A 27,985-nucleotide genomic window follows, 5' to 3' on the forward strand; every position below is an offset into this window, starting at 1 on the left:
CCAGGGCTCTGCTGCTGCGCTTACTCAACCACTACTGCCTACGCGATCTCTTTCCACTTATTCCTGCTGCGCGTTCGTAAACCTCTTCACTCCTCGAGATTGCATCTTCTCGACAGTCGTCATGGGTAAATCGTAAGTTCTCGTGCTCCCTTCCTATCCCCCCCCCCCAGGGCCATCACGGCCGCCGCCGCCACCACCACCACCACCTCAGCTCTGGAGCGCTCCCGCCCTTCACCATGAAGATGATCAACCATGTTGTGAAGGACGAGCAACCGGCCAAGCATTCTGCATGGCTTCTACAGTCAAGCGCTCATATCCTCAACTCGACAACCCACGTTCGACCGCAAACCGCGCAACCATGCAATCACAACTTGACAAGCACAAGGACGAGTGCGAACAAGCGCTGCCCAACAGACCGCTCGGATCGCAAGACATACCTCTCCTCGCCCATGCACACGCGCCGCTCAACTTTGCCCGCCGACATAACGTTGACGTACCCCGCCATGACGAGCCCGGATACGCCCACTATCAGGCCATGCAGAGAGTCGCCTTCGCCAACGCCGTCCGAGAGCTTGAGAAGGAGCTGGGATCGCGCAGCAATGTGGAACACCTAGAACTAGAGAATGCGAGGCTGATTATACGACATTATAGCCAAAGCAAGCTCTCCCAGCAGGAGCTCGCCGACCTCCAAAAAGCAACCCACTTCGACAAGAAGGAGCTGCAGCAATGGTACAAAGGTGCGCATAGCCTCGTGGCGAAAATTACACTTGGACCATCGCTGAGCACGAGCAGGCTTCTTGAAGGACTGCCCATCGGGCATGCTCACCAAGGAGGAGTTCCAAAAAATCTACAAGCAGTTCTTCCCCTTTGGCGATCCGTCCTCATTCGCAGACTACGTCTTCAACGTTTTCGATGCGGACAAGTCTGGCACAATCGACTTCAAGGAGTTTATTTGCGCCCTGAGTGTCACGAGCAGGGGCAAGATGGAGGACAAGCTTGACTGGGCGTTCCAGCTATATGACATCGACGGCGACGGCAAAATCAGTTACGAGGAGATGCTCGCGATTGTAGAAGCAATCTACAAGATGGTATGCAGGACACCACGCGTGGGGCTGAAGGTGTATGCTGACAAATGCAGGTTGGTTCCATGGTCAAGCTCCCCGAAGACGAAGATACCCCGGAGAAGCGCGTTAAGAAGATCTTCCGGATGATGGACAAGGACGAGAACGGCAGCTTGGACATGGCCGAGTTCAAGGAGGGCTCCAAGCGCGACGAAACCATTGTTTCGGCACTCTCCCTATATGACGGACTTGTGTAAACTAGGGGTCGATACCCAGTGTCGTTTTCTTGTGCCTTTTTGTTTGCTTTCGATAACAGCGCATTTGTGGAATTTCTGACATGCTTTCGTTCCACTTCTGTAGGGTGGCGGAGGAAGCTTTGACATCGCCACGGCGTACGGGACATCATGATTGATGTATATAAGATGGATGATTAGTCAATGGGTTTGGAGGGTGCAACAATTCCAATTTTGCAACATTCATGCTCGCAGACTTGCTCTCAGAATCGGGCTGCAACTGATCACTTTTTTTCTGGGTTGTACACGAGACTAGATACTTGTAGAGTGAGGAAATCAGAATTATGGTCGGCATGATATTGCAGTGGACCCTGAATAGTGAACACAGTGGCTTACGGCTTGGCATACGCGTACTTTGGCTTTGAGGTAAGGTTGGGGCTTAGGGACAGGTAGCTTCTAACAACACCACATTTGCTATCATATTGCCCGACTCGTCGCATGCTGACCAGTACCGACTATTCAAACCCACAAAGATACTAAGCTATCGAAATCATCAATTCCCGTCCACTAGACAACGCTTCGCGGGGGACTGTAACATCGTCTCGGCAGTCCGCCTAGAATCTTGAGCTACCGCTCCCTTTCGCTCCGCAGCGCCCCGACGATACCTTTTCACACCTGTTCACGACCGCGGACACGTCTTCAGGATGCGGCGACTCGAGATATCGACATCCGGTGCTGTGCTTGCTTCCTTGCTGGCGCTGGCTCCATCGCCCGTATCAGCCTTCTACTTCCCGGGTGTCGCACCTACATCATACAAGACCGGAGACGCAGTACCACTATATGTCAATCATCTCACACCCGCCGACTCGCAAAATGACCCCAAACTACGCTCCGTATTCTCCTTCGACTACTATCATCCGCCATTCCACTTCTGCCAACCGAAAGAAGGCCCCAAATACATCCGAGAGAGCTTAGGGAGCATATTGTTCGGTGATCGCATACAAACGAGCCCATTCGAGCTAAAAATGGGCGTAAATGAGACGTGTAAAGCGTTGTGTGAGGCGCCATATGCGCCCGAGGATGCAACCTTTGTCAACAGCAGAATATACCAAGGCTACGACCTAAACTGGTTAATAGATGGCTTACCAGCTGCACAGCTACTGAGGGATCCAAGCTCAGACGAGCCGTTTTACAGTCCTGGATTTGCGCTAGGGTTGGTGGATGTGGAGAATCCGACATTGAATAATCACTACGATATCGTGATTGATTACCATGAGGCGGGCCCGGACAACTATAGGGTCGTGGGTGTGCTCGTGGATCCCTATTCGATGCGCGACTCGAAAATGCTGGGCAATGGCAAGGTGCAATGTGGCGATGGGCAAACACCAACACCGGTTATACTAAACGAGAACGTGGAGACTTTGGTGACGTTTACGTACAGCGTGTACTGGAGGCTCAGTCCGACGCCGTTTGCGACACGGTGGGACAAGTACCTACATGTCTACGACCCCAAAATCCATTGGTTCTCCCTCATCAATTCCGCGGTTATAGTCGTCTTCCTCGTTGGAATGGTTAGCACCATCTTGGTGCGCACGCTCAGGAAGGACATCGCCAGATACAATAGGTTGGACCAATTTGCGCTCGATGACTTTGGAGAGCATGATGATGTCGAGGACGGTGTGGCAGACGATTCGGGCTGGAAACTGGTCCACGGGGATGTGTTCAGGTCACCAAAGAACCCGCTATTCCTATCGGTGTTGGTCGGCAATGGAGCTCAGCTATTCGCGATGACTGCGCTGACCATTGGTACGTTTACGAATCATGTCTTGGAGCAGAGGTATTTGAACTAACATGTATTTGCAGCATTCGCACTCCTGGGCTTCCTCTCCCCCAGCAACCGCGGCGCTCTCGGAACCGTCATCATCATCTTCTACACCCTTTTCGGATCCATTGGCGGCTACGTCTCGTCCCGTACGTACAAATCCTTCCACGGCGAGTCTTGGAAACTCTGCTTCTTCTACACTCCCGTCGCCCTACCCGGTCTCGTCTTCACCACCTTTTTCCTCCTCAACTTGTTCGTCTGGGGTCGCGGCGCGTCCGGTGCTGTTCCATTCACCACCATGCTTGTTGTAGTGATTATTTGGTTTGTCATATCAGTACCTCTGAGTTTTGCTGGGTCCTGGTTGGGGTTCAAACAAGCTGCCATCGAAGCACCTGTGCATACAAACCAGATTCCGCGGCAGATTCCGCCCGCAGGAGGCTATCTCCGGCCTCTTCCCTCTATGGCTCTAGCCGGTGTACTACCTTTTGGCGCCATCTTTGTCGAACTCTACTTTATCATGAACTCGATCTGGTTCTCGAAAGTGTACTATATGTTTGGCTTCCTCTTCATTTGCTTTGGGCTGATGATCATTACGTCTGCAGCAGTCACCGTGCTCATGATATACTTCCTGCTTTGTGCGGAGAACTATCACTGGCAATGGAGATCTTTCTTCACGGCAGGTGCCTGCGCGGCGTATGTGTTTGCGAGCTGTTTGCTGTATTGGATCAAGGACGTGAGCTTTTTGAGCTGGACAAGCGGAGTGGTTTATCTCGGATACTCGGCGCTGCTGAGTTCGTTGGTTTTCGTGCTCACTGGTAAGCGAACTTGGTCTTCATCTTTGAAAATCGATCGAAATTAGCAACTAACACTTGCATAGGTACGATTGGCTTCTTCGCAAGCTGGCTCTTTGTGCTCAAGATTTACAAGTCAATCAAGGTAGACTGAGCTGCAATTTGGAGATAGAATTCTATGAGGAATTGAAGGCATAACGGGCGGAGTGGGGAGGTCCCCCCTCTCTGTAAGAGTTTGTTGTAAGCTTTTGAGAAGACACCAAAAACGGTATCATATGATTTGTATACGTAGACTTGCGCGGCGTCAAGGCGTTCAACATGGCAGGTCAGGTCGATACATGACGAGCAAGAAAGTGATGGCTCGGCACTTGCACAAATGATACCCATCATCTTCATCTACTTCGACTCACTTCATCCATGTGAGCTGGCATGTGAAAGGCACCAGGTAGCATATTAGGTGCGAAGGCGTGACAGCGTACTGTGTAGATATTTGGCTGTGACGGCGGACGGCCAACATGGATCTGATGAGACGCGTTGCAAGCGAGGGAGCTAGGGCCCCTACGCGAACCCTAGCTTTGACCGCGTAAAGAGCTCTAACAAATCTGACTCCACCACGGTCATCAGCGACGGCTCCTGTAGCCATGTCGTTCTTTCAAAACCAGAACGATGTGGAGACGCGCTTGTGCACGGCGGTCAATGCCGCTATCGAGGCCAGAAATGCCGATGAGCTGCAAGCGATCGTACTTTTAGAGCCACCTTTTCCGCCAGACCACCAGGAGCTCATTGGATCATTGCAACGAAAGTATCCAGAAAACGACACTGCCTCGGAGCAACGGCTTGCGCAATTGATCAAGAGAGTGGTCACCGAGACAGATGAGTCCCAAGATGAAGAAGGAAGACCTGTGCAATCATGGAGCGCCATGGTCACCTTTCTCGTCAGGTGGATGACCTTTTTGCGAGATATGGACCCAACGAACTTTGTACAGCTCTTTCAGTTATTGAGTGACCTTCAGCAGTGAGTTCACCGCTAGTATACCCCAAGATCAAACTCCCGTTCATCGTATTCTGACCCAGGTTAGACAAGCGAACAGTGCACTACAACATCCTATCAAAGGCATATTGATGCTTCCGACTATCATGAACTATGCGAAAGCGTTTGCGCGGATAGCCGTGGGACTTGACAAGGAACCTGAGCTCATTCAACACCTGATTGCTGATTCAGTCGATGACGAGGGTAAAAGAGAGTCGCTTCCAGAAAAGGCCGCCAACACCGTTCGCCAGGCGTTCATCATCTGTCTGAATGACCGAAATACCGTGCCTGGGGGTATTCGAGACGGTAAGCCTGATGGTAAAAAGATTGGAATCTACAAGATGGCGAACATCTGTTTAAAGATCCTCTTTCAAGCCGACAAACCAGAAAGCTGTGAGACTATCTTCAGAAACATAATGAATTCGTCACCACCACTACATATCTACCCAGCTGCAGAACGCATCACGTACCTCTACTACCTCGGACGCTATCGCTTCGCCAATACAGACTTTTACGCAGCACAGCTAGTGCTACAAAAAGCTTACGATGACTGTCTCCCCCAGTTCATAAGGCAGCGTCGTTTAATCCTCGTCTATCTGGTTGCCGCCAACGTCATTCTTGGACGGTTCCCCACCGAACATGTCTACAATCGCCCAGAAGCCAGTGGCTTTCGCGAAGTTTTCACTCCTATCACACAGGCTATTCGCAAAGGGGATCTCGAAACCTTTCGTCGCATCACAAATCTTGACTTGACACACTCAAGCGCGGACTTCCTTTTTCACTACCGCATCTTCTATCAGATCGGAAATTATTGCGAAGTCCTTGTGTGGCGTTCACTTATTCGAAGAGTGTTTGTGCTAGGTGGAGCTCAGGGAGGGACAGCTCAATCGGCCGCAGTTCTTGATCTCACTGCAGTTCTTTGCATATTTCGCTTTCTTGAGGCCCGTGCCAAGATCAAGAACGCCGCAATGGCCGCCCAAGACCTTGGTCCTGGCCGTCGCAACTTTGGCCACATATTTCAAGACCACACATCAACGACCAGGGACACGTACATCGACCCGGATTTTGCTGGGATGGAACGGATCGAACCGTACAACCACGAAATTGACGCCCTCGAGATTGAATGTATATGCGGAAGCCTGATTACACAAGGTCTATTGAATGCATATATCAGCCCAAAGACGGCGAAGTTGGCTATTTCGGGTGCGAGACGACCGGGCGGTTCATTGAAACACGGGTTTCCGCAGCCGTGGCAGGTGATCAAGGAGAAAAACAGTGATGATGTGCTCGGGTGGAAAAGAGATAGCGGAAGTCAGGCACAGGGACAGGTTGTGAGGCTTTCAGGAGCTAGACCGGCTGGGTCGTAAGAAGAAGACCGGAACATGCACCAAATCCAATAGCGGGCAGACTGGCTTCTTGATATTCTGACTTGCAAACTACGACAGGAGGATGCAGAACGAAGATGACGTTGCACCTATCCATGCTACACCTGCCCTTTCGGGAGAATTTCAAGATACGAACGCCTCCGTTCTGCTTCTGTTCATACTTGTATTGAACTTCGATCTGCCATCCCCTCTGAGGTTCTCCTCGTTCATTTCGTGGTCAGACTTAAGTATATGAATTGCTGCAATATCCCGGACCTAAGATGAAGGCGTCGACATACGACAATGACTATGTTACTTCGGCTCCTCCTGAATAGCAACAAAGTTCAATGGCGATTTGTGAGTTGTTCTGATAAGGGGCAACAAGGTGGGCTAAAGATAGCCACTAGTGGAGATCCACTCGACGCGTCGAATTACGGAAGGACTGGTTTATTGAAGGATAAGGCTTCAACAAAATTCAATTCTACGCATCTTCGGTTTCTATGGCTATCGCTGTCGAGGGGATCTAATGATGGCAACAACGTCTTTAGATCCTGCTGTCACATTCATATGGATAGACTGCAGCTCGAAACTTGATACATTATTTATCAGAGCCCCCATTTTATCTAACTTGAAAGGTAATTTCATGTTTAGTATATCATGATAAGTACTCGCTCACTCTACTACTAAAATAGTTGCATAAGAGTATCGCTCACCGTGATTGCAATGCCTATTTCTCTACGTAACTCGATCACTTATCGCTGAGACGGACAGATTCAACCTACTCTCCTTGCATACAATGCTGAAATGTGTATACACTCACACGTAACTTTTCTCCTATGGGCGTGCAGATTCCATCAATGACGGGGTGGCCTTCCGTCCCGTGTTTACCTTGGTCCGAGTTCATCCATAGACTTGGCACCCGTCCGCAAACTGCTCAACCCACTTTTACCACGCCGACCAAGTCCCGAGCCTTACAGAAAACAGCTAGAACCCGTTCAACCACTGCACAAGTGTCGCAGGTCCGACACTAGCGACCGCACAATTCTCTCAGAAACGACAGAGGCCAATGAGAGGGGTAATTAAATGAGGCTAACGGCATAAAGGCGAAAAATGACCAAGTAGGAGATATGAGCGCTGTCAGGTCTGTCGATCGAGCCTTTGCAAGAGTAGGATTTTGCCCCATCGCAAACGTCTGCGGCGCTTCTTGTGCGGAGAGGCAAGGCTAGGCACCGCACAAGTCGCGCAGAGTGGTCTATAAAGGACCTCGCATTGTCCCTTTGCTCACTATTCCATCAACAACCAAGTAACACATTTCAACGAACAAAATAATCCACTTTCGAATCCTTTTAACCAAACCCTTTAACCACCAATCCACACCATTACCAACATGAAGGGCAATTGCGGCTGTGCTTCCGGATCCTGCAGCTGCGGCGCTAGCTGTACTTGCGATGGCTGCCCTGTACGTCGCTTCCACCATGACTCTCTCTATGCTCGTACTAATTGTATGCAGGGAAAATGAGTCGTTCGCCTTCAGCTCTACATTTGCCTAGAGGCACAAGCATGGTGAGTGATGCGTCGTCGCTTAGTTTAGAGGGCGAAGCTGATGCACTGTAGATGATTTCATGATGGCAATGGCACATTTCAAGCACGTGAGACCAGGGCGTCTCACTTGGGTGGTAGATGACTATGGGATGGCGATGCGTAAGTGAAGGAGCTCAGTGGTATACGATATCACAATCAATCACATACCTATATCCACTGCTATTATGTAAACTTTTCTCTTTTAATACTATATTGAAGGTGCTAGGTATAGCACCTATACTTCGGTTTTATACTGATTTCACCTATTGTGTTGTATGATCCGCTCTCGCTGGTGTTGACGTTACTTTCACAAAAAACATCCATGTCTACTGCATACGTCTTAGTACCACTTCCGCAATCAGATCAAACGAAACCAACATAATTCCCTATAGCGTGCCACTGCACAGAGCCGTCTCTTGGTCGGTCGGTCCACCGTTCCTAGCCACAGAAAACAGTCACATTCTCCTACATACGGTCCTTTCCACCCTGCCCCACATTGAAGCTCTCCCAACAGAAGACGAAATATCCAAAATAGGCCCCGATGAAGATGCAGATTATGATGTACCCGTTGTAATATAAAGCGAGCAGCATGACGAAGTAAGCAACAGCAAACTGAAGCATGTGTAGGAGTGCGCGGATAGTTTGTTGCAATACACTGGGACGGAAGTTCGATGCTGCGACGGGGGCACGGGCGACGGAGGAGTTAGTGGGAGGGATTTTGCTTGTACCATTATCGGGAGAAGCGGACTACGCAGTCACACCAGCTGAAACGAGCGAATTGTAACCTTGTGCGACAATATAGCGATCGTATTGAGAAAGACGACGAGGAGAACGACTCCGATATAGTTACCTGTAAACATCCCCTTAGAGGTAATGTGCCACGAGCGAGCAATAAAACCTGGTCAAATCAGTGGTCTCGAATCAATAACCAGCCTCCAGAGGTGGTCTCCACCTGGTGCACTTAAGACAGACTCCGGTTTGTCCTTGTCGAGGCTGGCTACACTATACCAACGAGAGCGGCTGCAAGAACTTACATGAATCAACAGTGTACCAATTCCACAGCATCTACCAAAACGTTAGCCAGGACACTCTTGCTCATTTGAAGAGGATTTGCAAAGCGCCTACGCCCTAGTTGAGCTATCGCTGGTTCTGTGAAGGTACTTTGAATGCGGAAAAGTGCCATACAATCTGCAGATAGCCTATGGTAGATGGTGTGATAGAAACCTATTCATAAATGTAGCCTCACTTAAATCGCATATTGTTGTATGATTAGCCCAGCAGCGTCTTACTGCCTAAAAGAGTATCGAGTAACGATGAGAAATGAAATGTGCCAAGGGCTGCTACCAAGAGTTGCGAACGTACGATAAAGGTATAGGAGTCATATATGGTTGCGGTCGTTTGTAGTGAATTGCGCACATTCTTGCACGACGGAGAGAAAGTATTGGTCCGGAGCGGAAGCGGGATAGAGGAGGGGAAAGTTAGCTTTGCGAAAAATGGAGATTCGGTAGGTCCATTTTGCACACATTTTCACATTTTCAGCAAAAACAGCTCATCGTATAAAGTGTAATATAATAGTCAAAGTCAGGATGCGCGACCTACAGTCTGGTTGGCGAACCGATACATACCGCATTAGTCCTCCACTAATCTAAAAGTCAAAAGGCAACATCTAATTTTAGGTGTAGAATCCGGTCATACCTCATGAGTTAGAACACTCTCGCTAAAATGACCGACATAAGATAATGGAGCAAACAAGTATCTAAGGCTGTGACTGGATTGCACGAAGCAAAGAGATAACTGGAATAAGCTTGCGCAGCTTGTTCTTCTCCGCAGAGCGGACGAAGTTGGTGTCCTGGCGCCTGAGAGGATTTGGCCCGATGGCGGAGATTGTGACGGTAGCACCTTCCTCCATAACGGGGTCGCAACAAACGACAGAAGTTTTCTTGCGTACAATAGGAGAACCGACGGGAGATCTGACCTTATCTGCAATTGGCGAAAACATTGCCTGCTTGCGTCCAATGGGAGAGCAGATGACAATAGGCCTATGGCCCTCCGCGGTGGGAGATGTAACCACGATTGGGTTGTTCTTGCCAACAACGGGCGAGCAGATGATGATGGGCTTCTTCTTTTCTGCGATGGGAGAGACAATGACAATTGTGCTCTTCTTGTTTTGGTTGAAGATGCTGACCCTCTCGGTCGTAACTGGAGTAGGCTCGGGAATGAGGAGCTTGGGAAGTGTATTAGCATTAGCTGTAGAAGCCAACTTGCGCTTTAGGCTGAAGTAAGAGCCATTAGGACCATCAACCCAAGAGCCATCGTATTCTGGGCTTTCCAAAGCTTTCCTTGCTATCTGGGCGCGACCCAAGTACATGAACTCATCGCCCTCAACCTTGATCATGCAGTTGTGCCAGGGCGTTGGAAGCTGGAACTCGTAAACCGAGTTGGGCCCCAGACGGGACTCCAGGCAGTCGATGGCGCGGACCATGTTTGCGGGCAATAGACGGATAGCGAATTTGGGGCCCGCGTTATTATGGGCGTGAATGGAGAGACGCACATAATTGGGAAGGAGAAGCTCAGTCAAGTTGGAGTATGCTTGGTTGCGGGACATCATCTCCTCAGCAACGAGAGCGGCAGTCTTCTTCTTCTGCTTGCCGCTAAGAGACTTGACCGAAGGGATATCGGCAAGATCCTCAAGCATAAAGCGAGTCTGACCACGATATAGTCCAAGCGCATCAGGCTCTTGCTCTGTTATCAGCTGGCGGATATAGGCGCGATCCGGTCCGCCAATACCTAGCATGAGCTTTCTGCATAGCTCAGCCTCACCAGTGAGTTTAGTCTTGACTGCATGTGGCATCTTGTGCGAGTTAAGTAGCAGTTTTTGCAGGCCTTGAAAGCCGTCCGAGTCGACAGCGAATATGTTCTTGAGCCCCTTGAACTTGATGGTCTGAACGGGACCAACAGTCTCAGGATATCGCTCTTTGTAGATCGCAGCCATACAGGCATCATACGTGTCAATCATCTCATCGTCAACACCGACTAGCACGAATGTTAGCACCTACTCCATCTTCACTGATCAGCATCGAGCTTACTGCAATCGGAGAAAACGTGGCCATCATTGATGACCCACATAGTCGCACCAGGCTCGTAAACTGTGTTGACCTCCTTAACGAAGTCATGGAGAACGTCCATGGCGATGTGCTCTGCAAGATCCGGCATGATACCGCCAACCTTGTTTGGGTTGGGCGACTTGCATGGGAAGGCAGGCAAGGCGAGCTGGATGGGAAGGTTTTTGTCGACATAACCATATATGCGGTTCAGGAAGACGTCTTTACCACAAACGTGCCATTGGTCATCCTTGGAGACGTTCTTGAGCGTGCGCTCGAAGATGGTGGCAATGGTGGCGCATGTCTCTCGGTGCTTTGCTGCCCATGGTGTAGATGATGCCGAGATGTGAGCGAAGGGCTGGAACTCAGTCTCTAGGAGGACGAAGCGCTCTGCCCAGATGGTGAAACCATCGGCCTTGACAGACTTCGGTCGTGAGGTCAATAAGCCCAGGAATTTGCCATTATCGTGCTCAATCTCGGACACCTGAGTGTTGATTGCCTCGTGCTGAAAAGATGGAGGGAAATTCGAGCGAATGTTAAGAAGAGCGGGGATATCGGCTGTGATGTGAAGAGTCTTGATCTGCTTGCCAGAAGGGAGCCGGAGCGAAGTCCATAGTCCTTCAGTCGAGCACACAATGTCTTTTAATTGTGCCCAAATCTCTGGTAGTGACTTGGAGTTGCTGCCCTCGACAGCCAGAAGCTCACCGCGGGAATTCCTCCAGTACATGGCCTGGATGCAGTGGTATGTGGAAACGGCCTTGTTAAGAGGAGGCATTTTGAAAGAGTAACGAGGATTGGGGTATCCGCTAAAGTGAAGATGCAATGGAGCAGACAAAGGGAACGGCACTGAGAGAGATGAACTCTAGATGCTAGTCTTGGTGAGTGACGGCAGGGGCTGAATGGTGGACTGCATGACAAACACGTCGGCATCTAATATATGGAAGAGACTCAATGCGTCTGGTCTCAGACATCACAAAGGCTACTGCTCTCTGCGGCCAATGCACAGCCATCCAGCTAACTGCGGATGGAGTCGTGGGCTGTCGGCACACCGACTAGCATGGCTAATTGTGGTGGCTTTCATCTCGCTACGACCTGGTCAGCTACCGCGATTGGACATGCAGTGTTCAACGTGTCGGGCGGCGGTGCTGGGGTTCTCAATGTTGTGCTCCTCCACTGGGAAACATGCCATGCTGCTGTCCGCTTGAAGTAACTTCCTGGCAGCCGCAGCAACGTTACTGGGTCTAAAAAGAGCAGGGGCCAGCGTGGATCGTGGTAAGCCGCCTGACATAAACGCATGCTGTAGGATTCAGCGGGCCACAGTGTTGCAATGACTTTTCAGCTGGGTGGTCGTGGGCCGTCTCAAGAAAGTATGCACTGCTTGGCATGCATGATCTTGCGTCGGAGCTTCCGTGGCCCTGTTAGCTCGAACCATAGATTGGTCCGAACCGCCAGGTTCTTTACCACAACCCCGAACGTTACCGTTCGACACTGTCTATTGTCTAAAAGTGGGCGCATAAGGCTGTTAGAGGCACGCTGGTCCCACAGGAGTGTTTGTGCCAGCCATTTCCCTTTCGATGGCTTCACTTTAGCTTGAGGGTACAGCCCCTAATGTAGGGTCGAGATACCCTATCATAGCGCTCCAGTTTCATATAAGCTCAGAAGGCGCTTTCTTCTCAGCATTCGTCAATTCGACGTTCGTTCAGCATCATGGTCTCCTACCTTTCGTTGGTCTTCGTGGCCGTCTTTGCGTCCTTCTTCGCAGTCTTCTCCTTTTTCGTCGCCCTATTCACTCCGCCTCGCAACTTCCCTAAGAATATTCCAACTATCCCGTTCTATTATGGCCTTCTACCCCTCTTCAAAGATGTTGATCAATCTGAGCTATACCGCCAGTACCTGAAGGAGCCTCTCTCAAAGCACGGTGCAGTCAAGCTATTCTTCGGCGGACAATGGAACATCCTGGTGACCAAGCCATCGTATATCGCCGAGATGTTCAAGCATGAAGCTACCTATGCGAAGTCTGGCAACCAAGTCAAGATCCCGCACAGTGTGCTCGCTGAGTATACGGGCGAGAACATCATCAGCGCCCATGGCGAGAAGTGGAGGCTGTACCAGGGTATCATCAAGCCAGCCCTGCAAGCTGACCAGGCTTCAGAGCAGATATGGAAAAACTCGAGGATCCTGAGGGGCATGTTTTTGGGCGACTCGAAGAAAGCTGCCGGCAATGGTATCCCAATTTACACCCCACTCCATCGCTACGCGCTCGCGAATCTCTCCGAGGTTTTGTACAGCTCCAGCTTCGAGACACTACAGCAGATGGACGCCCCACTTCACACAGTTCAGATGAAGATCAAGCCCATCATCTTCCAGCCAGTTTTCATGAACTTCCCCTTCCTCGACTACCTACCCTTCAAGATTAGGAAACTCGGTCGCGTGCTCAACAAGCAGTTCCGCAGTACACTCCGCACCGCCATCACCAAGGGCCACCTTCAGCACGTCTGTAATGAAAATGACAACAGGAACGTCGCTTGCAGATTGATCGGCTCGCACCGTGAAGGCTTGCTTACCGACAAGGCTCTTGACGATAATCTGGTCAGCACTTTCCTCGCCGGCCACGAGAATCCTCAGCTCGTACTCATGTCACTCATGTATCTCCTTGGTGCCCACATTGAGGTTCAGGAAGCTATCCGCAAGGAAGTTCAAACACTCTTCCCCGCCAACGCTCCAGCCGACTACGAGCCAAAATATGCTGATCTTCACGATCTGCCTTTTCTTACCTCAGTCCTATACGAGTCAATTCGCATGTTTCCGCCGATCTCGCAGCTCATCAACCGTCGAACCACAGCCCCTGTTATTCTCGGTAACAAGATCCCCGTTCCTGTAGGCGTCTACATGGGCTACAATGCATACTCCACAAACCGTGACATCGAGTTCTGGGGCGCTGATGCTGAGACCTTCAAACCCTCGCGCTGGGGAATCACAAATGATGAGATCAACCACCTCTACCGTCGCGCTAACTCAAAGGGATCATTCATTAGTTTCCATGGTGGAAGGCGAGCGTGCTTGGGCCAGAAGTTTGCCATGCAACAGCTGCGTATCACAGTTGTTGAGTTGGTGCGCGGATGCAAGTGGAGGGTGGACGAAACCTGGGACGGCCGCATGACGCCTGCTGGCCCACTATACCCGAGGGGTCTCAAGCTGAAATTCGAATCGATCAACGCTATCTCCGAGAAGACACCATAGCCTCGCAAACGGAGTGTAGGCATAGATTGACGCTGGTGGGACAAGCAAAGTACGATAGAAGGAGGTCATGCGTTCACTACGATATTGCATAGTGATTGCGTTCGGGGTGGCTTAGCAGCGCCTAAAAACAGTGATGAATGAAGGTAGATCATCTGCGCATTGCTGTAATATTGGGGGGAAGGGTTTTTTTTTAAAGAAGATACCATAATTTGAGAGTATATTACTTTTAATACCCGACATTCTGAATTTGTGGTTTCACTATTCCAGCGATGTACTATCGTATTGACTACATTAATGCTCGTCTTCCCCCGTCCTCGAGACTGTTTTCTTGCAAACACCAACGGTAAAGGCTACCGATGCAAATCAGGTGGCCAGGATACGACAAGGGTATTTATGGGTGACTTCGAGGATGAAGCAGTACCTCGAAGCGTCACAGTAGAGACTAGACAGGCGGGTATGTATATTAGAAACTGGTACGCCAGAAATTACTCTCAATGTAGTGAATGTAACATGCGCTAGTCGGCTTTACGGTATTTTAGATTTCATATTTATGACTTCTCTAGATACGAAATAATTGTATCTTACATACGTGAAATTAGAGCAACCAAATCCTAAATTTGTTAGCCTGTTGAGACGGAAGAGGGGTACACGTGTGAGAGGAGTTTGAATCTGGTACTGCGAAGAATAGATGTCTCTCTAGCACGCCACAATCAGGAACGCAATACGCGAGTTTGCTTCTTTGAAAATCGAGTGTGCGTTTAGTTTCCTAAGCTTGCTAATAGATGCTGCATGTACTAGACAACGTGATAGCTCTCTGTCGGTAAAAGTTCGCTCTCATCTCCAGGATGCGAAGTGGCCGTGATGTCAAGTCCGCTGAATTCATTGTCTATAAACTTTGAACGTGTTATATGATCAGATGAGATGCATTAATACCAGTGCCTCAGTCTTGCGGTGGTAGTTAGTTATGAAAATAATACTCCGATGAATACTAGAGTCTACTGGTAGAGGGGATTTACCGGTTTGTACTCTGTGTCTATTTTTTGTGATACCCCATCTTGTTGTCCATATAAAACTCTATAAAATGCTAGTCATTTGTACGAGCCGCAAAAGATAACCTTGTCGAAGCTAAGGATGCGAAAAGATCGTACATCAAATGATAGTAGTACCTATCTTAGGCTTGACTTGAGATGAGAAGAAGAACGAGTTGATCGGCTCCATGTCCTGCCCGTTTACTAGCTGTTCGAGGATCCTCGTCGCTTGTTGAAGCACGACTTCAAGTTGCATATTCGTCAATATAAGCCACCATATTATTCTCAGTGATGCTAAGAACTCGTGCATGTGCGACTGTTCTCGAAGTTCGAAGGTCCTGCATGTACTAAACCAGGAACCGATATACTGGCTAGTGCTCACAGAAAATATGCCAACAAGCCAGGCCTCAGTTGCTCGGTACGTGAGAAAAGGGGCTTGAGTAAGGGTGCTCGAGTAAGGGTGCTCGTACTGTATGACGCCAGAATTTGCAACGGTAAACCATACAAGGATTAGAATTCTCACCATCAAATCGGCTTGGGATAGACTGGCAAGGGATGCAACGATGCACCAAAGTGTTGGCGAATGGTGACCTAGTCAGTGCTGGCAAAGTGGTGCCGCTAATGCCGCGCTAATAGGGTTCAGCCTCACATCTTCTCCAGCCAAGCTTCGATCGGTGATGCGGTGTCGTACGGGCGCTAGCAAAATAAACCCGTTTTGTGTATTAAAAGTTGCTTTGTTGCGCACGAACTTGCATCCTGCGCTGAAGGAGACAGGCACGCGAATCCCCCTCTCTCGTTAACAGCATGATCAACGTGTATTCCGGGTCGAAGATGGGTAAAATAGTTGCAGCGGGTCGTAAAGAGGCATAAGCAAACGTACAAGAAGCGTTGAGGTCGAAGATACGCAACTACTCCCAACGGTAACGATAAGAGGTCATGATCCAGCATTTTGCGTCCATTGTTCCACGTGTAGAGAAAGCGTGTTATCATCAATACCGTGCTGGTGGATCACTAAACGTGGTCCTAAAAGAGAGGGGGGCTGGCTGAGGTGCACAAGGGCGCCGTCTAAGCTTCTCCTTGACTCCGCTCCAACCGCAGTCGGGATGGAAATAACTCATCATGTCGGCGCCCACTGGCTGGACGAGTAGGAAGAAGCGAGTCTGACATGGGTATCGATGGCACAGCTCAGTATCTAGAACAAAGGCTTTATTTGTGTGGTACTGCGCATGGTTGGCATGTAGGACGCTCCGATAAATAGGCAGTGCTGAAGCTGCCATCCATATACTTCAATCACAGAGTCCATCGTAGCTCATCTCGAGCATTATCCTTCAGCATGCGTTCCCCTATCGACTTCGAGAAAGCGCATCACTACGACCCGTGTCGTGGAAGTATTGACAGCGACGACTATCCCTTACCACCCTTCCTCGACGAAGCAGAACAATCATTGGCCAACAGTGCTGCGCATCCACCACCGCCTCCTGATTATTCGGCCTTTTCGATTGATCGTAAGCGTTTCATTCTCGCTGTCGTTACAGCTGCGGGGTTTTTTGGTCCATTATGCGGAGCAGTTTACCTCCCATCTCTTAAGCTGTTCCAGAAGATCTTCAGTACCTCAGAAACTGCAGTAAATGGAACTGTGTCCATGTACATGGTCGTGTTTGCTATTGCAGTACGTATCTCAAGACTACATGGCAGGTGCGGTTCGCAATGCTTACATTATGTAGCCTCTCTTTGGTGCAGCGGCTTCTGACATTGGAGGACGTAAGACTGTTTATATGTTCGGTCTTGGGAGCTTCTTGATTGCAAACTCTCTGCTTGCTCTGCTTCCGCCACATATTGTCTGGTTGTACTTTCTCCGTATCTTCCAGGCTTTCGGTTCATGCATTGTGTTCTCCGTCGGAGCAGGTACAGTAGCTGATATTACAGAGCCTGCGAGCCGTGCATCTGCATTGGCTTGGTTCCTCATGGGTCCTCAACTTGGTCCTATTCTTGGACCACTCATCGGCGGTCAATTTGCAACTGAGTCGAGATGGAGATGGGTCTTCGGTTTCCTCTCGCTCACTAGTCTTCCTGTCTACTTCGCCATTGTTTTCTGCATGCCAGAGACTCTGCGATCGCTCGTCGGAAATGGCACTGCTCTTGCACACCAGCCCTGGTTCTCGATTCCCAAGTTTCGAACCAAGCCATGCACAGACTCAAAAGTCCCTAAGGCTCCTCGACCGTCGTTCCGCAAATTCATACATCTTCTCAAGTACCCTCCTCACCTGATCGTCTCATTCAATGGTGCTTTCCAGTTTGCCGGTCTGTACGGGATGTATATATCATTTCCTACGATATGGATCGAAGGTTACAACTGGACTACCGCGAAAGTCGGTTACGGGTTCCTCTGCCCTGGTATGGCCATGTTCATCAGTTCAGTCTTCGTCGGTCGCATGTCTGATTACATGCGGAAGAAGGCTATAACAGACAGCCCCGATGGCAAAGTCGCACCCGAGCGAAGAATCGCAATTCAGATTCCCGGATTCATCATTGCCGCTGCGGGAAAGATCATGTTTGGATGGTTCACACAGAATCGCGTGCATCCAGCAGCAGGCCTCTTCGCCGCCGCTGTTGCAGCGGCTGGTGTTTCTGTGGTCTTCGTTACCAGCACGTCCTTCCAAACTGAGTGCGACCCGGCCCAGACTGCCAGCTTGGTCGCTCTAGGAGGGTTTCTTCGTAATGTCTCTGCAGCAATTTGTGCCGCTATTATGGGCAGCATCCTCGATGGGATGGGTTGGGGCTGGGCCTTTACCGGCCTCGGTATCCTTGACCTCATCTGCATTCCAGGCATCATCCTGATCATGATCCGAGGAGCGAAGTTCCGTGAGGCACTGAAGCGAGAGCAGCAGCTGAACAAGTAGACCGAAGTGGCTGGCTGACTGCAAGTTTCGGCTCTAGGCTGAAGGTCCTCACGGCTGAGGCCACAATCAAAATATTTGTTTTTATGCATAGCGCGGCGTTGGCGGCCATCTCGCATTTACAACTTGCCTCGCACACTAACGACATGTAAATTGAATCGAACCACATCAAGCCATGTGCGACGGATGTACGACAAGTTGAATGGCTTGTGATGTTGTGAAAGTTGAGGATGCATATTCGACCTACCTCTTGCGCACTAGTCCATGAACGGGCCGATACCAAAGTCTAGATTGATCACACTCAAAACCAATGATGCAGTGCTTGTTCGGCATGCTGCTAAGTCATATTTAAAGCGTTCATTTAGCACCGCTCTGCAATATGCCAATGAACTAATAAGCACCTATATTACAACTTTCTTCTGGGTTCTCAATAGCCTGTGCTGTTTTTCCCATGCTCCTTGATCCACTTCGCAATAATCCTTTGCTGTTTTGAAACGATGTCCATCGCTTGGTCGATATCATACAAATCGTACCACCCTGGACTCTCGTGTGGCGGATCGCCGGCCCATACCATACCGAACTCATTAACGTGCTGCGTCTCAGGACGATATATTCCGCCGTATGCCCATGGCGAAGTACCAATGTAAGCTCCTCCGTTGCGGAAGTCGTTCATTACTGTACCGATGATCGTCTGTATGTATATAAGTAGCTGTATACTAAGGTTTGCTAATGGAGGCTTACCTTGAAGTACGCGTCTTTGTGGGACGTCGATGCACTGCTGAGATACGGATACTCCTTGTTCTTGTTCTCCCAGTTATCTCTCGCCATACCAAATTCTTCGAGAAAAACGGGCTTTCCAATATCAACTGCCCACCGACTTGTATTCCGCATGAAGTTCTTTGCAAAATCTTGCGCTGCCTTCAAGTTCGCCTCACTAGAGTCGTACATGTTGTAAATGCCCCAATTTTGGACCCAGCAATGCGTCGTTGCATAGTCTACGGTAGAGAAGTTGTGCACTTTCTTGAAGTAATATTCACCTTGCTTACTTTCAAGGCCAACGCTAATGAGCTGTTTTGGCGCCAGTGAGCGTATAAACGACGAGATGCGATCTACCCATGGGAATAGAAGGTCATTTGGATTTGGATCAAGGCCAAAGTGGTTAGTTGCATCGCGAGGATCTGAGGCTTGGGGCTCGTTTGCAAGCTGCCACGTCATAATAGTCGGATCTTCAGTGTACAGCCGACCATTTACAGTGTTCCGCCGGCTCATTACAGTCTTGATGTGGTTTTTGTACCATTTCTCCGCTTGATCATTGCTGTAGATTCTGTTCGCAAAATGCGTGAACTTGTCGTATGGTACAGCGTCTATTCCCTCGGTCGTGTAGTTGCCCCACCCTGTACCGGGAGTGTTGCGTTGAGGTGGTGCAGTAAGGTTCCAGGAAGAAGGATAAGGTATTTGGGTGTCGTTCGTTGCCCACGACACGAACTGTGCAAACCCACCGCTCCATTGCCATTCGTTACCCAGTGTCATAGTAGCTCGCATCCCGCGCTTCGACATCTCAGCGAGGCAGATGTCTAGTCCCTTGAACACAGGCTCATTGTAATGTCCTGGTGCCTCTAGAAGAGGTGGGTTCATTCTGAATGGTTGAGGTGTGGGGGCTCCCTCTGAGGACGCCATGATGCGAAGGTGGTTGATACCTTTGCCAGCCATCTGATCGAGCTCAGTGATTAAGCGTGAGTGGTTTCCCCCAGAAGAGGAACTAGCTGCTAGGTTCATACAAGCCCAGTAATTGATGCCTAGTTTCATATTAGTTTGAGTCATTCTTGATGGATGAATGATTGTGCATTACCAGTGAGGTAGTGCAAACCCTTCGAATCATACAGCCTCAGCCCATCGACATACACAAAGTCATCTTTATCGATGGCGTGGCTCTTTCTACCTCGTGGCACAGCGGTGCCTGCTGCCAGCGAAGCCAAAAGTAACTGTACGGCTGCCCTCATCTTTGTCGTCGTGTCTCATTCGTGAATCTAGATCGGGCTGTGGTAGAAATCAGCAAATGACTCTGAGGTATCACGTCGGACCTTTTATATCAACCCCGAGGGTGCGGTCCGATATTGGTAAGAACGGCCGATTGTTGACATCATGGCGGGTAAAGAATGTCCCGACCTACTATATTAGGCGAAGCGGAGTCCCTCAATGTGGGGTAAATCGGTTTCTGCGGAAAACCTGACGTGGATTAGGGTGATCCACGTTCAGTGGCCCGAGAGCCGCGTCACAGTAGAGATCGTTTCGGGTTTTTGGCGAGCGAGCAGTAATACATAACGCAGGTCAGAAGTGACTGACAACCAGTAAAACCTTAATTGTGAAACATGCTATCATCACTAAAGTTCTAGGTTTACAATATTAGCCTCTGTATCTCGTCTCTTAAGCACTACCCTCCTCTTTCTTCAACCGCTCAAATAGCTGCACAAAGGCGGCCGGCTCCTGTGCGCCACCGATTTCTGAAGGTGGTAGTAGTCAGTAAAAATACGCCAACTGTTTAAGAGGCCAGGAGGGATGACAATACATAGCAGTCTATGTCCTAGGACTCGTAGAACACTTCGACTGGCGTTCTCAACACAACACATGTTGTGGGAAAGTACGCTGAATGCTCTAAGAGTACCTAAGACATTACCTGTTTGTGCCGCGACCTTACTTACCGAACCGATCATTGATCCTGTAATTTGGCACTCCGCTGATGTTCTGTTTGCGCGCATTCTGCACCTCCTTATCGACCTCGGCCCCTCCCTTTCCACCTTCTAGCCAATCCTTGACCTCTTTCTCTTCTAGCCCTGCCTTCACACCTGCCTCGATTAAGGTCGGCTGGCTCGTAATGTCTTTCTCATTTTCGAAGTAAGCGGCAAAGAGCTCTTCAATGACGCGGGTCTGGACCTGAGATCCCTTCGTCTTTCCAAGCTGGACAAGGCGATGCGAATCACGCGTGTTGCCAGTCTTGCCGCCATACTTGAAGTGAATCCCTTCAGCTTCGCCGGTCTGCGACATTCTCTCCTGCATTATGAGTGTTCGCTCTTTACCCCATCTGGACTCGTACATTTGCTGCTTGTCGGCACTTTTCGGCGCATCTGGATTTAAGTAAAAAGGAAACCAGTTGATAGAGAACGTATCGTTGGAGTTCGGGTGTCTCTCCTTGTAGGCTGCGATGCCCTTCTCCAGGCGCTTCTTGCCGACGTAGCACCATGCTGGCATGGTATTAGTTCGACTGTGCATAGTGGAGATTCTTCGAGCATGAAGCACTTACGACACACTGTATCTGAGGTGACGCTGAGGTTACTGAAAATCCGTTCCGTCAGCGTTTTCATCAAGGGATGTGAAGGGGGGGCTATGGGCTGGGGTACATCAAGAGTGCCCCATATAATTTGGTAGAATAGCGGTATACGGACTTCGAAGGCACCCAACATAACTTTGCTGTCAAGCTGTACTTACAAGTTTGTCATTTTGCGAAGGGTTGCTTTGAACGCCACGATGAAGATGTTTCAGGTGATATACCTTGGCCCGTGTGATGTCCTTTGGTGGAACTGGATATGGTATCTCTCTTGCCCGTCAGTTGAAGGCAAGGTTTCTTTATATGGCGAGAGTTGCTGACAAATTAGCTCTGAGGAAGTACGGAAGCTCGCCCCTTCCAACTTCCGAAGTTAACCCTCGAACAAAATGACCGCCTTCGCATCCTCTTTTGTACCTTCTCCCGTTCGCCTATCCACTTTCCAAACCACCCACTCACGCGCTAGAGTCTTTCAATTCGCAGTCTACATCCATTGGGCACGTTGATGTATCCAGGTAGTCGACGATCCCTGAGCAGGTAGCTTGCAGCAGCCGTGATTCGCGACCTGACAAGCTTGTCTGCAGGATGAGGTAAGAGCTCCATGTTACCTTCAAGGAGTTTGCATACCTACAAACATGGGACGGTATCAAAGCGTCCTGAACGATAAAATGAACAAAACGTCGGCGCCACTCATGCCAGTGGATGTTGCTCAGCTGTGGAACGAATCAATCGGGTTTCAAAGGGGCTCCTACACACCATTGAGCCTTGCGAATATACCTTCGAAAGCAAATGCCACAACCTGCTGTTCTCGCATTGATGAAAGATGCCGTCTTCTTAGGGTGGAGGTGAGAAGAAAGAGCGATAGATCCTCAAAGAAGATGAGCGCCAAGGAACCAGAACGATCGGTGAACACCAACACAACAAGCCATGCACGCTTTCTAGGACGAAATGAAGAATACGCTGAATTGAGAAACAAGGCGCAGATTTGCGCACATACAGGAGCAGCCACTAATTCGCGGGTTACACTTGCTTTCCCTGTGCATCAAGCTCCAATAGGTCACTGCCAAGCCTCGTTTCTCTGCTGTCTCTCTAAACCCAACCACACACTCTTTTTTCGTCAGTTCTCCATGCATATACAAGTTTCAGTTCGCGATCCTGCGCTCTGCGCTCTGTGCTATGAGTGATGAGAATATCGATCTTGATCGCGAGGTGCGAAGCCATCTAGGCCGCCACAGCGGTTGCAATGGCCGTGTTAATGGAAATATCAACAGCCTAGTGGAAGTCGGTGTTGATGATTGGAGCGTCATGTATTTTTCATGATACCAAACCTGTACCTTCAGGCTCAGCCACGGGGCACCAATGGGGGAAGCAATTTCTCAATACGGCTCTAGGTCTTGGTAACCCTTTTTCTGCTTCCGCATAACTCATCTCTGTTACCTTCAATCGTCCCCTCTTCTCAACGGTTAACCAAGTCCACCTTTGTGTCGTATGGCAGCTGCTCCTCCAATGAAGCAATCGGCCACGCTCTTCAGCCTGGTCGCTGCTCTACCGGTAGCCCATGCAATCACATTCGGAAGCCCTGCACCTACAGCTACGAGCCCAAAGCGGGCTCTTGATGGGACGAATCCAAATCTAACGAAAGGACCCTCTGTCAACGAGTGGATGACACATCAAGGTTAGTTTGATGGAGACTATTGTATTTCACTGTCACTAATTACCTCAAAGCTTCAGCTGCTAAGACAACACAGCATCAGGAATAACCTGCAACGCTGGGCGAACATGCATTCTCCTCAAGAGTGCCAGCATCGGAATGGCGGGGTGCTGTGACGGCGTAGACACCCAAGATTGCGGATGGTCACCTCAGTGCGTCGACTATCGCGTCTACGTGGGTGGCAATTTCAGTACCAAATGCATGCTTAATGGTTTTGTGCACAAGTGCACTGATGTATTGTCGCCACAATGCGTCACCTGGACGTATCCGAGCGATGGCGTTGCCCACTATGGATGTGCGGCTACTTCGAGCAATACCATCTACACTAGTCTTCAACACGCCACCGATTGCCTAGGCGATACAAAAAGCATGGAACTGCCCACTGTTAGTGGCAATGGAATCACGGGTTTCAAAAAAGCTACGAGCACTGCTGTTGAGCCAACACACATGCCCTCTGGTGGTGGTGGTAATAGCAGCAGTGGAACACGGACAACCAAGAAGATTGCCATCGGGCTCATTGTTGGCATCATCACCGCAATCTTCCACATCCTCTTCGGCATAATCGTCCCCCTTCAGACAATATCAGATTCAAGTCGTAGAGGCGCACGAAGTGGACGCGATTAGTGTACCACAGTCTCCGAAATACCCGGGACCAGTGTACGAGATGGGACAAGGAAAATAAAATCTATTTATTATAAAGATAGTTGCCTAGGACCTACCAACTCATGAAGAAACTAACATACCATACAGACGTCATGTGTACATTTCACATCCTACAGAGTCATATTCCTGAATGCGCGTCTTGATTTGACCAGGGAGTCTGTGTTTAGTAGTGCTATGGCACTTGGTATCAAACCCTTTGAAAGTAGGGGTGGTTTGTCCTCACCCGGATCGTTGTACAATTACTCCCGCAATTACTCCCGCAATATAACAAGTGAAGACGCTTCTCCTAACTGTGCGGGTATGTTCTAGTAGATCGTGGCGTCTGAAGAGTTCTATTCGTGCGATTTTGTTTGGTCTAGAAGTGTACCAGTGAAAGGCATCAATTAAGCTGGCCGAGGACGCTGTTGGTGCGGGAGGTCTAGATGCAATTTGAGTTGCGTATCAAAGATAGTAGAGGACAACACAAGGATAGATTGACTTGGCTGATACACAAAATTTGAGTTCCCTAGATATATGGGCACTCGATACCAAACAAACGTCTCTTGACCTGCCGCCTTTCGCTAAGCTTACAATTCAAAATATACATATCGAAGGTATGCCATATCCTACGTCTACAGCTACGTCTTACAAAAACCTTGCGGGCGAGCTCTTCTTCAGCACCAGTGGATGTCTATGCACACTGGGCATGAGACCCAGCCCGATTGCTCTCCTGATTGCTTTTGCAATCTTCCTCTGGTTTTTCGGCCGCAGTCCGGTGTCTTTCGAGTGCTTTATTCGTCCCATCTCGGTCATGTACTCGGACATCATTGTGTAGTTCTGCATCTAATTAGGCTCATAATTATCGCCTAGTTTTCCGTCAACTCACCTTATACTCCAAGACGGGATTGATACCCAGCACATCGAACGCATCCTCCTGAGGCCTCTTTCTCCCAAACTTCCACTTCTTCTGCTCCGAGCCCGACAGATCATGCGGTGCATATACGTCCCCAGGCTGCCATCTGCGGAATATCTGGCGCTGGAACTGACTTCTCTTCTCCGACTCGATCATCTCCCGTGTCTGGGTTGGGCGGTCAAGGCCAGCTTCTCGGGCAAAGCGCGTGGCCAGGGACGAGCCGCCTGGCCGCTGCTGGTTGGTGGAGGGATTGCGGGCAGCACTGCTACCGCCGAGGATGGAGAGGAGGGCGTCATCTGTAGAGCCTTAGTACGAGGGTTCGGAGGAGCTGCGGAGGTGACTGCTGGCGTACCTTTCTTCTGGGGCCCCGAGGAGAAGCACCGTATGCAATTTCTACTCGCTACTATAGGCGCCCTGAACGGCAATCGCGTAATTGACATGTTGGCGGTGGACATGTTGCTGTAGTCGTGGGTGACTTTTTCGACATGCTGCTCTCGGAGGTCTATCTTAGTGTCTTGGCGCGCGTGATGATTTCACACCAGAGTCCACCCTCACAGCAGTCTTCACACGCTCCCGTCTCGTCTCCCTCTTGCACACAATTTTGTTCATCATTTAATAGCTCATGGACGCCGTCGTCGTCTAAGACCTTCCTTCAGCGTGCGTCAATTGCGCTTCCACCTACGTCGTCAAGTTGCACATTCGTGCAAAACAGCTACCTAGAGCTCCACTCACCATGTCGTCGCATTTGACCCGCGTTGTTTTCCGCAGCATCATCGCGAACGAACCTCTGCTGTACCGTGGCTGTCGCCATCAAGCCCCCCGACCGCGCCTCACAATCCACCATGGCGATCGAGCGCCCCCGCAGATCCAACGAAGGACATTTCTTAATTTCTTCAAGCCGCAGCGGAAACTTAAACCGATGGAAATGCCGGCTGGCCTCGAGAAGATGGCCGAGTTGATGTATGCACAAAACAACGCTCTACGACCACCAAAACCGAAAGAGGTTGCTCACGCGTTGGTGGCCTTCTTTGCTCAGAGGAAAGGAGCTCTTGAGGACTTCCACATTGCTACTGCGCACAACGCCCTCAGTCATCTCTTGGGGAATCCGCAAGAAAATGGGCAATCTTGGCTGAGCACGAAAGAATTGGACATGATTTTCACTACATTGCTGGCTCCATCGAAGCGGCCGGAAGCCATCGGGCAGGCACATGTTGAATTTGGTCGAGCCATAATTGACGAGCTTGCAAAGATGGCGGAGACTAAGGAGGGCGAAGCCAATGTTAACACCCTCAAGAAGGAGTATCGTCTAGACGAGATGCGCATGAACGCGAAACTAATACGACTGTTATCGAGATTGGGGGCTGCCATCGAAGCGAGGAACACTGCTGCAGAGAAGGTCCGATACGATCCAACCGCGTTACCACAACATCGTTCAATTTCTCTACGTGTATGGGGTGACGTGCTTGGAGGCCTCGTCCGGGAGGGAAATCTAGACGAAATCCTGAAAACGACCGAAATGCTACAATCGTTGTCTATCCCCTTGACACAGTCGATGCAGGCCAGTCTAGTACAGTTTTTTGCCAAGCGAAAGGACCTTGAAAGAGCCAAACTCTGGTATTCCCATTCGAGTTTGAGATGCTCAGGCGAAGCAGGCGCGCGTCCCTACCTGGCTGCGAGCATTGACTTGTTGAAAGCGTGCGCGTTAAGTGGTGATATTTCCTTCGGCCAACAGGTGGTAGCCAACACGCTCAAGGGTAAAATGCGAGAGAAAGAATCATGGGACGCCATCTTTCTCTGGTCTGCTGCCATCGGCAAAGGCGCAGATGAGGTTGATCGAATGATGGACGTTTTGGTACGCCGCAACGATGAGGCAAGACAGAAGAATCCCAGTCGTGAAGTAATCCGTCCGGATATCGAGACTATCAACATCCTGGTTGAACTCTTCATGTCGAAGCAGGATCCGTACTCGGCTGAGCGTTACATCGCTCTTGGGGAGAAGAGAGGCATTATACCTAACGAGAGGACATTTACAATGCAGATGCAATACCGAATTTCCGTTGGAGATATCGACGGGGCAAGAGCTGCCTACTTCAATCTGCAGGGCAGCTTTTCCGGCGCAGAGCAGAGCGTGGCCGTTATCAATCAACTCATCCAGGTTCTCTGCGTGTCAAAGCAACACCACTTCGATGAATTAATGGCTATGGTAGACGATCTGCATGAACGTAAAGCCAGCTTTGCCCCAGAAACCATCGCTGCGCTAACCCTCCTCCATCTTCGGAGGGGCGAGATCCATGATGCGATGGATTTACTCCAAGTACACGCGCATCAATACTCCCCGGCTCAACGAACTGTCATTCAGAAGACTCTTTCGGCTTTTATCCTAGACGGTGAGACAAGCACCTCAGACGCGTGGGATGGATATCAGATTCTGCGTAATGTCTTCCCCGAAACTTCACTCGATGCTCGCATACCTATCATGAAGGAGTTTTTTGCACGAAATCGGTCAGACATGGGCTGTCATGTCTTCTTCCACATGCGTAACCACGTCAGCAAAGCGCACCGTGCCAACCGAGACGTATACGTCGCAGCCTTCACGGGCTTCGCGCGTTGTGCAGATGCCGAGTCACTTGAGCTGGCGCACAATCAGCTGAAGCTTGACTTGAATGTCGACATGGATACTAGGTTGCGCAACTCGTTGATGCTTGCTTATGCGGCGACGGGAGAGAACAAGAAAGCGATTCAGTTCTGGAGAGATATTTGCGCGTCGAAGGAAGGCCCTTCGTATAACAGCATTGCCATCGCTTTTCGATCCTGCGAAGGAATGCATTGGGGTGGCGAGCACGCCAAGTCGATCTGGAAACGCCTAAAGGAGCAAGATGTTGAGATTGATAAAACGATATGGACGGCTTATATGTGCGCAATCGCACGGAACCATCACCACGATGAGGCGCAAACGCTTATAGAAACCGTGGAGGAGGAGTATGGGTTTACCCTAGATCTGCACGTGTACGTTCTACCCTACCCGAATCGCGATCTTACTCTTGCTAATAGCGACATAGTCTCGGTAGCTGGTTCAACATGACTGCTAACAACGAGAAGCAAGCCCATGTCGAGGAGTGGATTAAACAACGATATCCGGAGGTGTGGAAGGAGATGGAGACTTTGGGCCACTGGGTCACTATGGATGGTTTTGGGTACCGACAGTACCACATCAATCGCGATCTGGATCCGTAGGAAAGGTGTATGATATGT

At 49.9% G+C, this 27,985-nt stretch overlaps 12 protein-coding genes across 12 annotated transcripts; 7 read left to right on the top strand and 5 right to left on the bottom strand.

Annotated features, from left to right (window-relative positions):
- Positions 1–176: 176 nt before the first annotated feature.
- K460DRAFT_364398 (EF-hand) lies at positions 177–1,460 on the top strand. Its single transcript, XM_040933003.1, has 3 exons — positions 177–737; positions 793–1,088; positions 1,139–1,460. Exons 1-3 carry the CDS (start codon positions 290–292, stop codon positions 1,316–1,318), a joined length of 924 nt encoding a protein of 307 aa, XP_040790971.1. The 5' UTR covers positions 177–289; the 3' UTR covers positions 1,319–1,460.
- A 538-nt stretch (positions 1,461–1,998) lies between these two features.
- On the top strand, positions 1,999–4,061 carry K460DRAFT_403694 (endosomal integral membrane protein; the record flags this gene model as incomplete). The annotated part of the gene is made up of 3 exons (XM_040936658.1): positions 1,999–3,100; positions 3,158–3,931; positions 3,994–4,061. 3 exons carry the CDS (start codon positions 1,999–2,001, stop codon positions 4,059–4,061), a joined length of 1,944 nt encoding a protein of 647 aa, XP_040790972.1.
- A 487-nt stretch (positions 4,062–4,548) lies between these two features.
- On the top strand, positions 4,549–6,304 carry K460DRAFT_277822 (uncharacterized protein; the record flags this gene model as incomplete). Its single annotated transcript, XM_040928207.1, has 2 exons — positions 4,549–4,922; positions 4,987–6,304. The coding sequence occupies 2 exons, from the start codon at positions 4,549–4,551 to the stop codon at positions 6,302–6,304; spliced, it is 1,692 nt and encodes a 563-aa protein (XP_040790973.1).
- A 2,031-nt stretch (positions 6,305–8,335) lies between these two features.
- On the bottom strand, positions 8,336–8,947 carry K460DRAFT_427526 (Tctr2 protein; the record flags this gene model as incomplete). Its single annotated transcript, XM_040938273.1, has 3 exons — positions 8,336–8,629; positions 8,668–8,780; positions 8,917–8,947. The coding sequence occupies 3 exons, from the start codon at positions 8,945–8,947 to the stop codon at positions 8,348–8,350; spliced, it is 426 nt and encodes a 141-aa protein (XP_040790974.1). The 3' UTR covers positions 8,336–8,347.
- Positions 8,948–10,100: 1,153 nt separating this feature from the next.
- On the bottom strand, positions 10,101–11,758 carry K460DRAFT_240249 (uncharacterized protein; the record flags this gene model as incomplete). Its single annotated transcript, XM_040927313.1, has 2 exons — positions 10,101–10,915; positions 10,969–11,758. Coding segments are annotated over 2 exons (1,605 nt in total), but the record flags the coding sequence as incomplete, so codon positions are not given.
- A 932-nt stretch (positions 11,759–12,690) lies between these two features.
- Positions 12,691–14,223, top strand: K460DRAFT_403697 (Dit2 protein; the record flags this gene model as incomplete). Its single annotated transcript, XM_040936659.1, has 1 exon — positions 12,691–14,223. One exon carries the CDS (start codon positions 12,691–12,693, stop codon positions 14,221–14,223), a length of 1,533 nt encoding a protein of 510 aa, XP_040790976.1.
- A 2,361-nt stretch (positions 14,224–16,584) lies between these two features.
- Positions 16,585–18,151, top strand: K460DRAFT_277734 (MFS general substrate transporter; the record flags this gene model as incomplete). The annotated part of the gene is made up of 2 exons (XM_040928200.1): positions 16,585–16,920; positions 16,976–18,151. 2 exons carry the CDS (start codon positions 16,585–16,587, stop codon positions 18,149–18,151), a joined length of 1,512 nt encoding a protein of 503 aa, XP_040790977.1.
- A 324-nt stretch (positions 18,152–18,475) lies between these two features.
- On the bottom strand, positions 18,476–20,265 carry K460DRAFT_308666 (glycoside hydrolase family 5 protein). The gene is made up of 3 exons (XM_040930108.1): positions 19,998–20,265; positions 18,890–19,944; positions 18,476–18,839 (listed from the first exon to the last, which is right to left on the bottom strand). Exons 1-3 carry the CDS (start codon positions 20,146–20,148, stop codon positions 18,576–18,578), a joined length of 1,470 nt encoding a protein of 489 aa, XP_040790978.1. The 5' UTR covers positions 20,149–20,265; the 3' UTR covers positions 18,476–18,575.
- A 204-nt stretch (positions 20,266–20,469) lies between these two features.
- Positions 20,470–21,734, bottom strand: K460DRAFT_364403 (thioredoxin-like protein). The gene is made up of 4 exons (XM_040933004.1): positions 21,632–21,734; positions 21,447–21,478; positions 20,848–21,387; positions 20,470–20,649 (listed from the first exon to the last, which is right to left on the bottom strand). Exons 1-4 carry the CDS (start codon positions 21,640–21,642, stop codon positions 20,573–20,575), a joined length of 660 nt encoding a protein of 219 aa, XP_040790979.1. The 5' UTR covers positions 21,643–21,734; the 3' UTR covers positions 20,470–20,572.
- Positions 21,735–22,973: 1,239 nt separating this feature from the next.
- On the top strand, positions 22,974–23,802 carry K460DRAFT_281206 (uncharacterized protein; the record flags this gene model as incomplete). The annotated part of the gene is made up of 2 exons (XM_040928475.1): positions 22,974–23,142; positions 23,207–23,802. 2 exons carry the CDS (start codon positions 22,974–22,976, stop codon positions 23,800–23,802), a joined length of 765 nt encoding a protein of 254 aa, XP_040790980.1.
- Positions 23,803–24,465: 663 nt separating this feature from the next.
- Positions 24,466–25,173, bottom strand: K460DRAFT_279066 (ribosomal protein S18; the record flags this gene model as incomplete). The annotated part of the gene is made up of 3 exons (XM_040928302.1): positions 24,466–24,657; positions 24,707–25,029; positions 25,086–25,173. The coding sequence occupies 3 exons, from the start codon at positions 25,171–25,173 to the stop codon at positions 24,466–24,468; spliced, it is 603 nt and encodes a 200-aa protein (XP_040790981.1).
- Positions 25,174–25,466: 293 nt separating this feature from the next.
- Positions 25,467–27,967, top strand: K460DRAFT_279133 (complex I intermediate-associated protein-like protein 84; the record flags this gene model as incomplete). Its single annotated transcript, XM_040928305.1, has 2 exons — positions 25,467–27,739; positions 27,793–27,967. The coding sequence occupies 2 exons, from the start codon at positions 25,467–25,469 to the stop codon at positions 27,965–27,967; spliced, it is 2,448 nt and encodes an 815-aa protein (XP_040790982.1).
- Between the last annotated feature and the right edge of the window lie 18 nt (positions 27,968–27,985).

The sequence above is a fragment of the Cucurbitaria berberidis genome, assembly GCF_010015615.1.
Source record: "Cucurbitaria berberidis CBS 394.84 unplaced genomic scaffold K460scaffold_2, whole genome shotgun sequence".
Taxonomy (NCBI): Eukaryota; Fungi; Ascomycota; class Dothideomycetes; order Pleosporales; family Cucurbitariaceae; genus Cucurbitaria; species Cucurbitaria berberidis.

Coding starts and splice junctions, on each gene's coding strand:
- K460DRAFT_364403 (XM_040933004.1), bottom strand. Junction 21,388..21,446: donor CACCTCAGATACAGTGTGTC/GTAAGTGCTTCA, acceptor ATACCATGCCAG/CATGGTGCTACGTCGGCAAG. Junction 20,650..20,847: donor CAGGATCAATGATCGGTTCG/GTAAGTAAGGTC, acceptor TACCACCTTCAG/AAATCGGTGGCGCACAGGAG.
- K460DRAFT_364398 (XM_040933003.1), top strand. CDS start 290: ATGGCTTCTACAGTCAAGCGCTCATATCCTCAACTCGACAACCCACGT. Junction 738..792: donor GCTGCAGCAATGGTACAAAG/GTGCGCATAGCC, acceptor GAGCACGAGCAG/GCTTCTTGAAGGACTGCCCA. Junction 1,089..1,138: donor TAGAAGCAATCTACAAGATG/GTATGCAGGACA, acceptor TGACAAATGCAG/GTTGGTTCCATGGTCAAGCT.
- K460DRAFT_308666 (XM_040930108.1), bottom strand. CDS start 20,148: ATGAGGGCAGCCGTACAGTTACTTTTGGCTTCGCTGGCAGCAGGCACC. Junction 19,945..19,997: donor GGGTTTGCACTACCTCACTG/GTAATGCACAAT, acceptor ATATGAAACTAG/GCATCAATTACTGGGCTTGT. Junction 18,840..18,889: donor ACAAAGACGCGTACTTCAAG/GTAAGCCTCCAT, acceptor ATATACATACAG/ACGATCATCGGTACAGTAAT.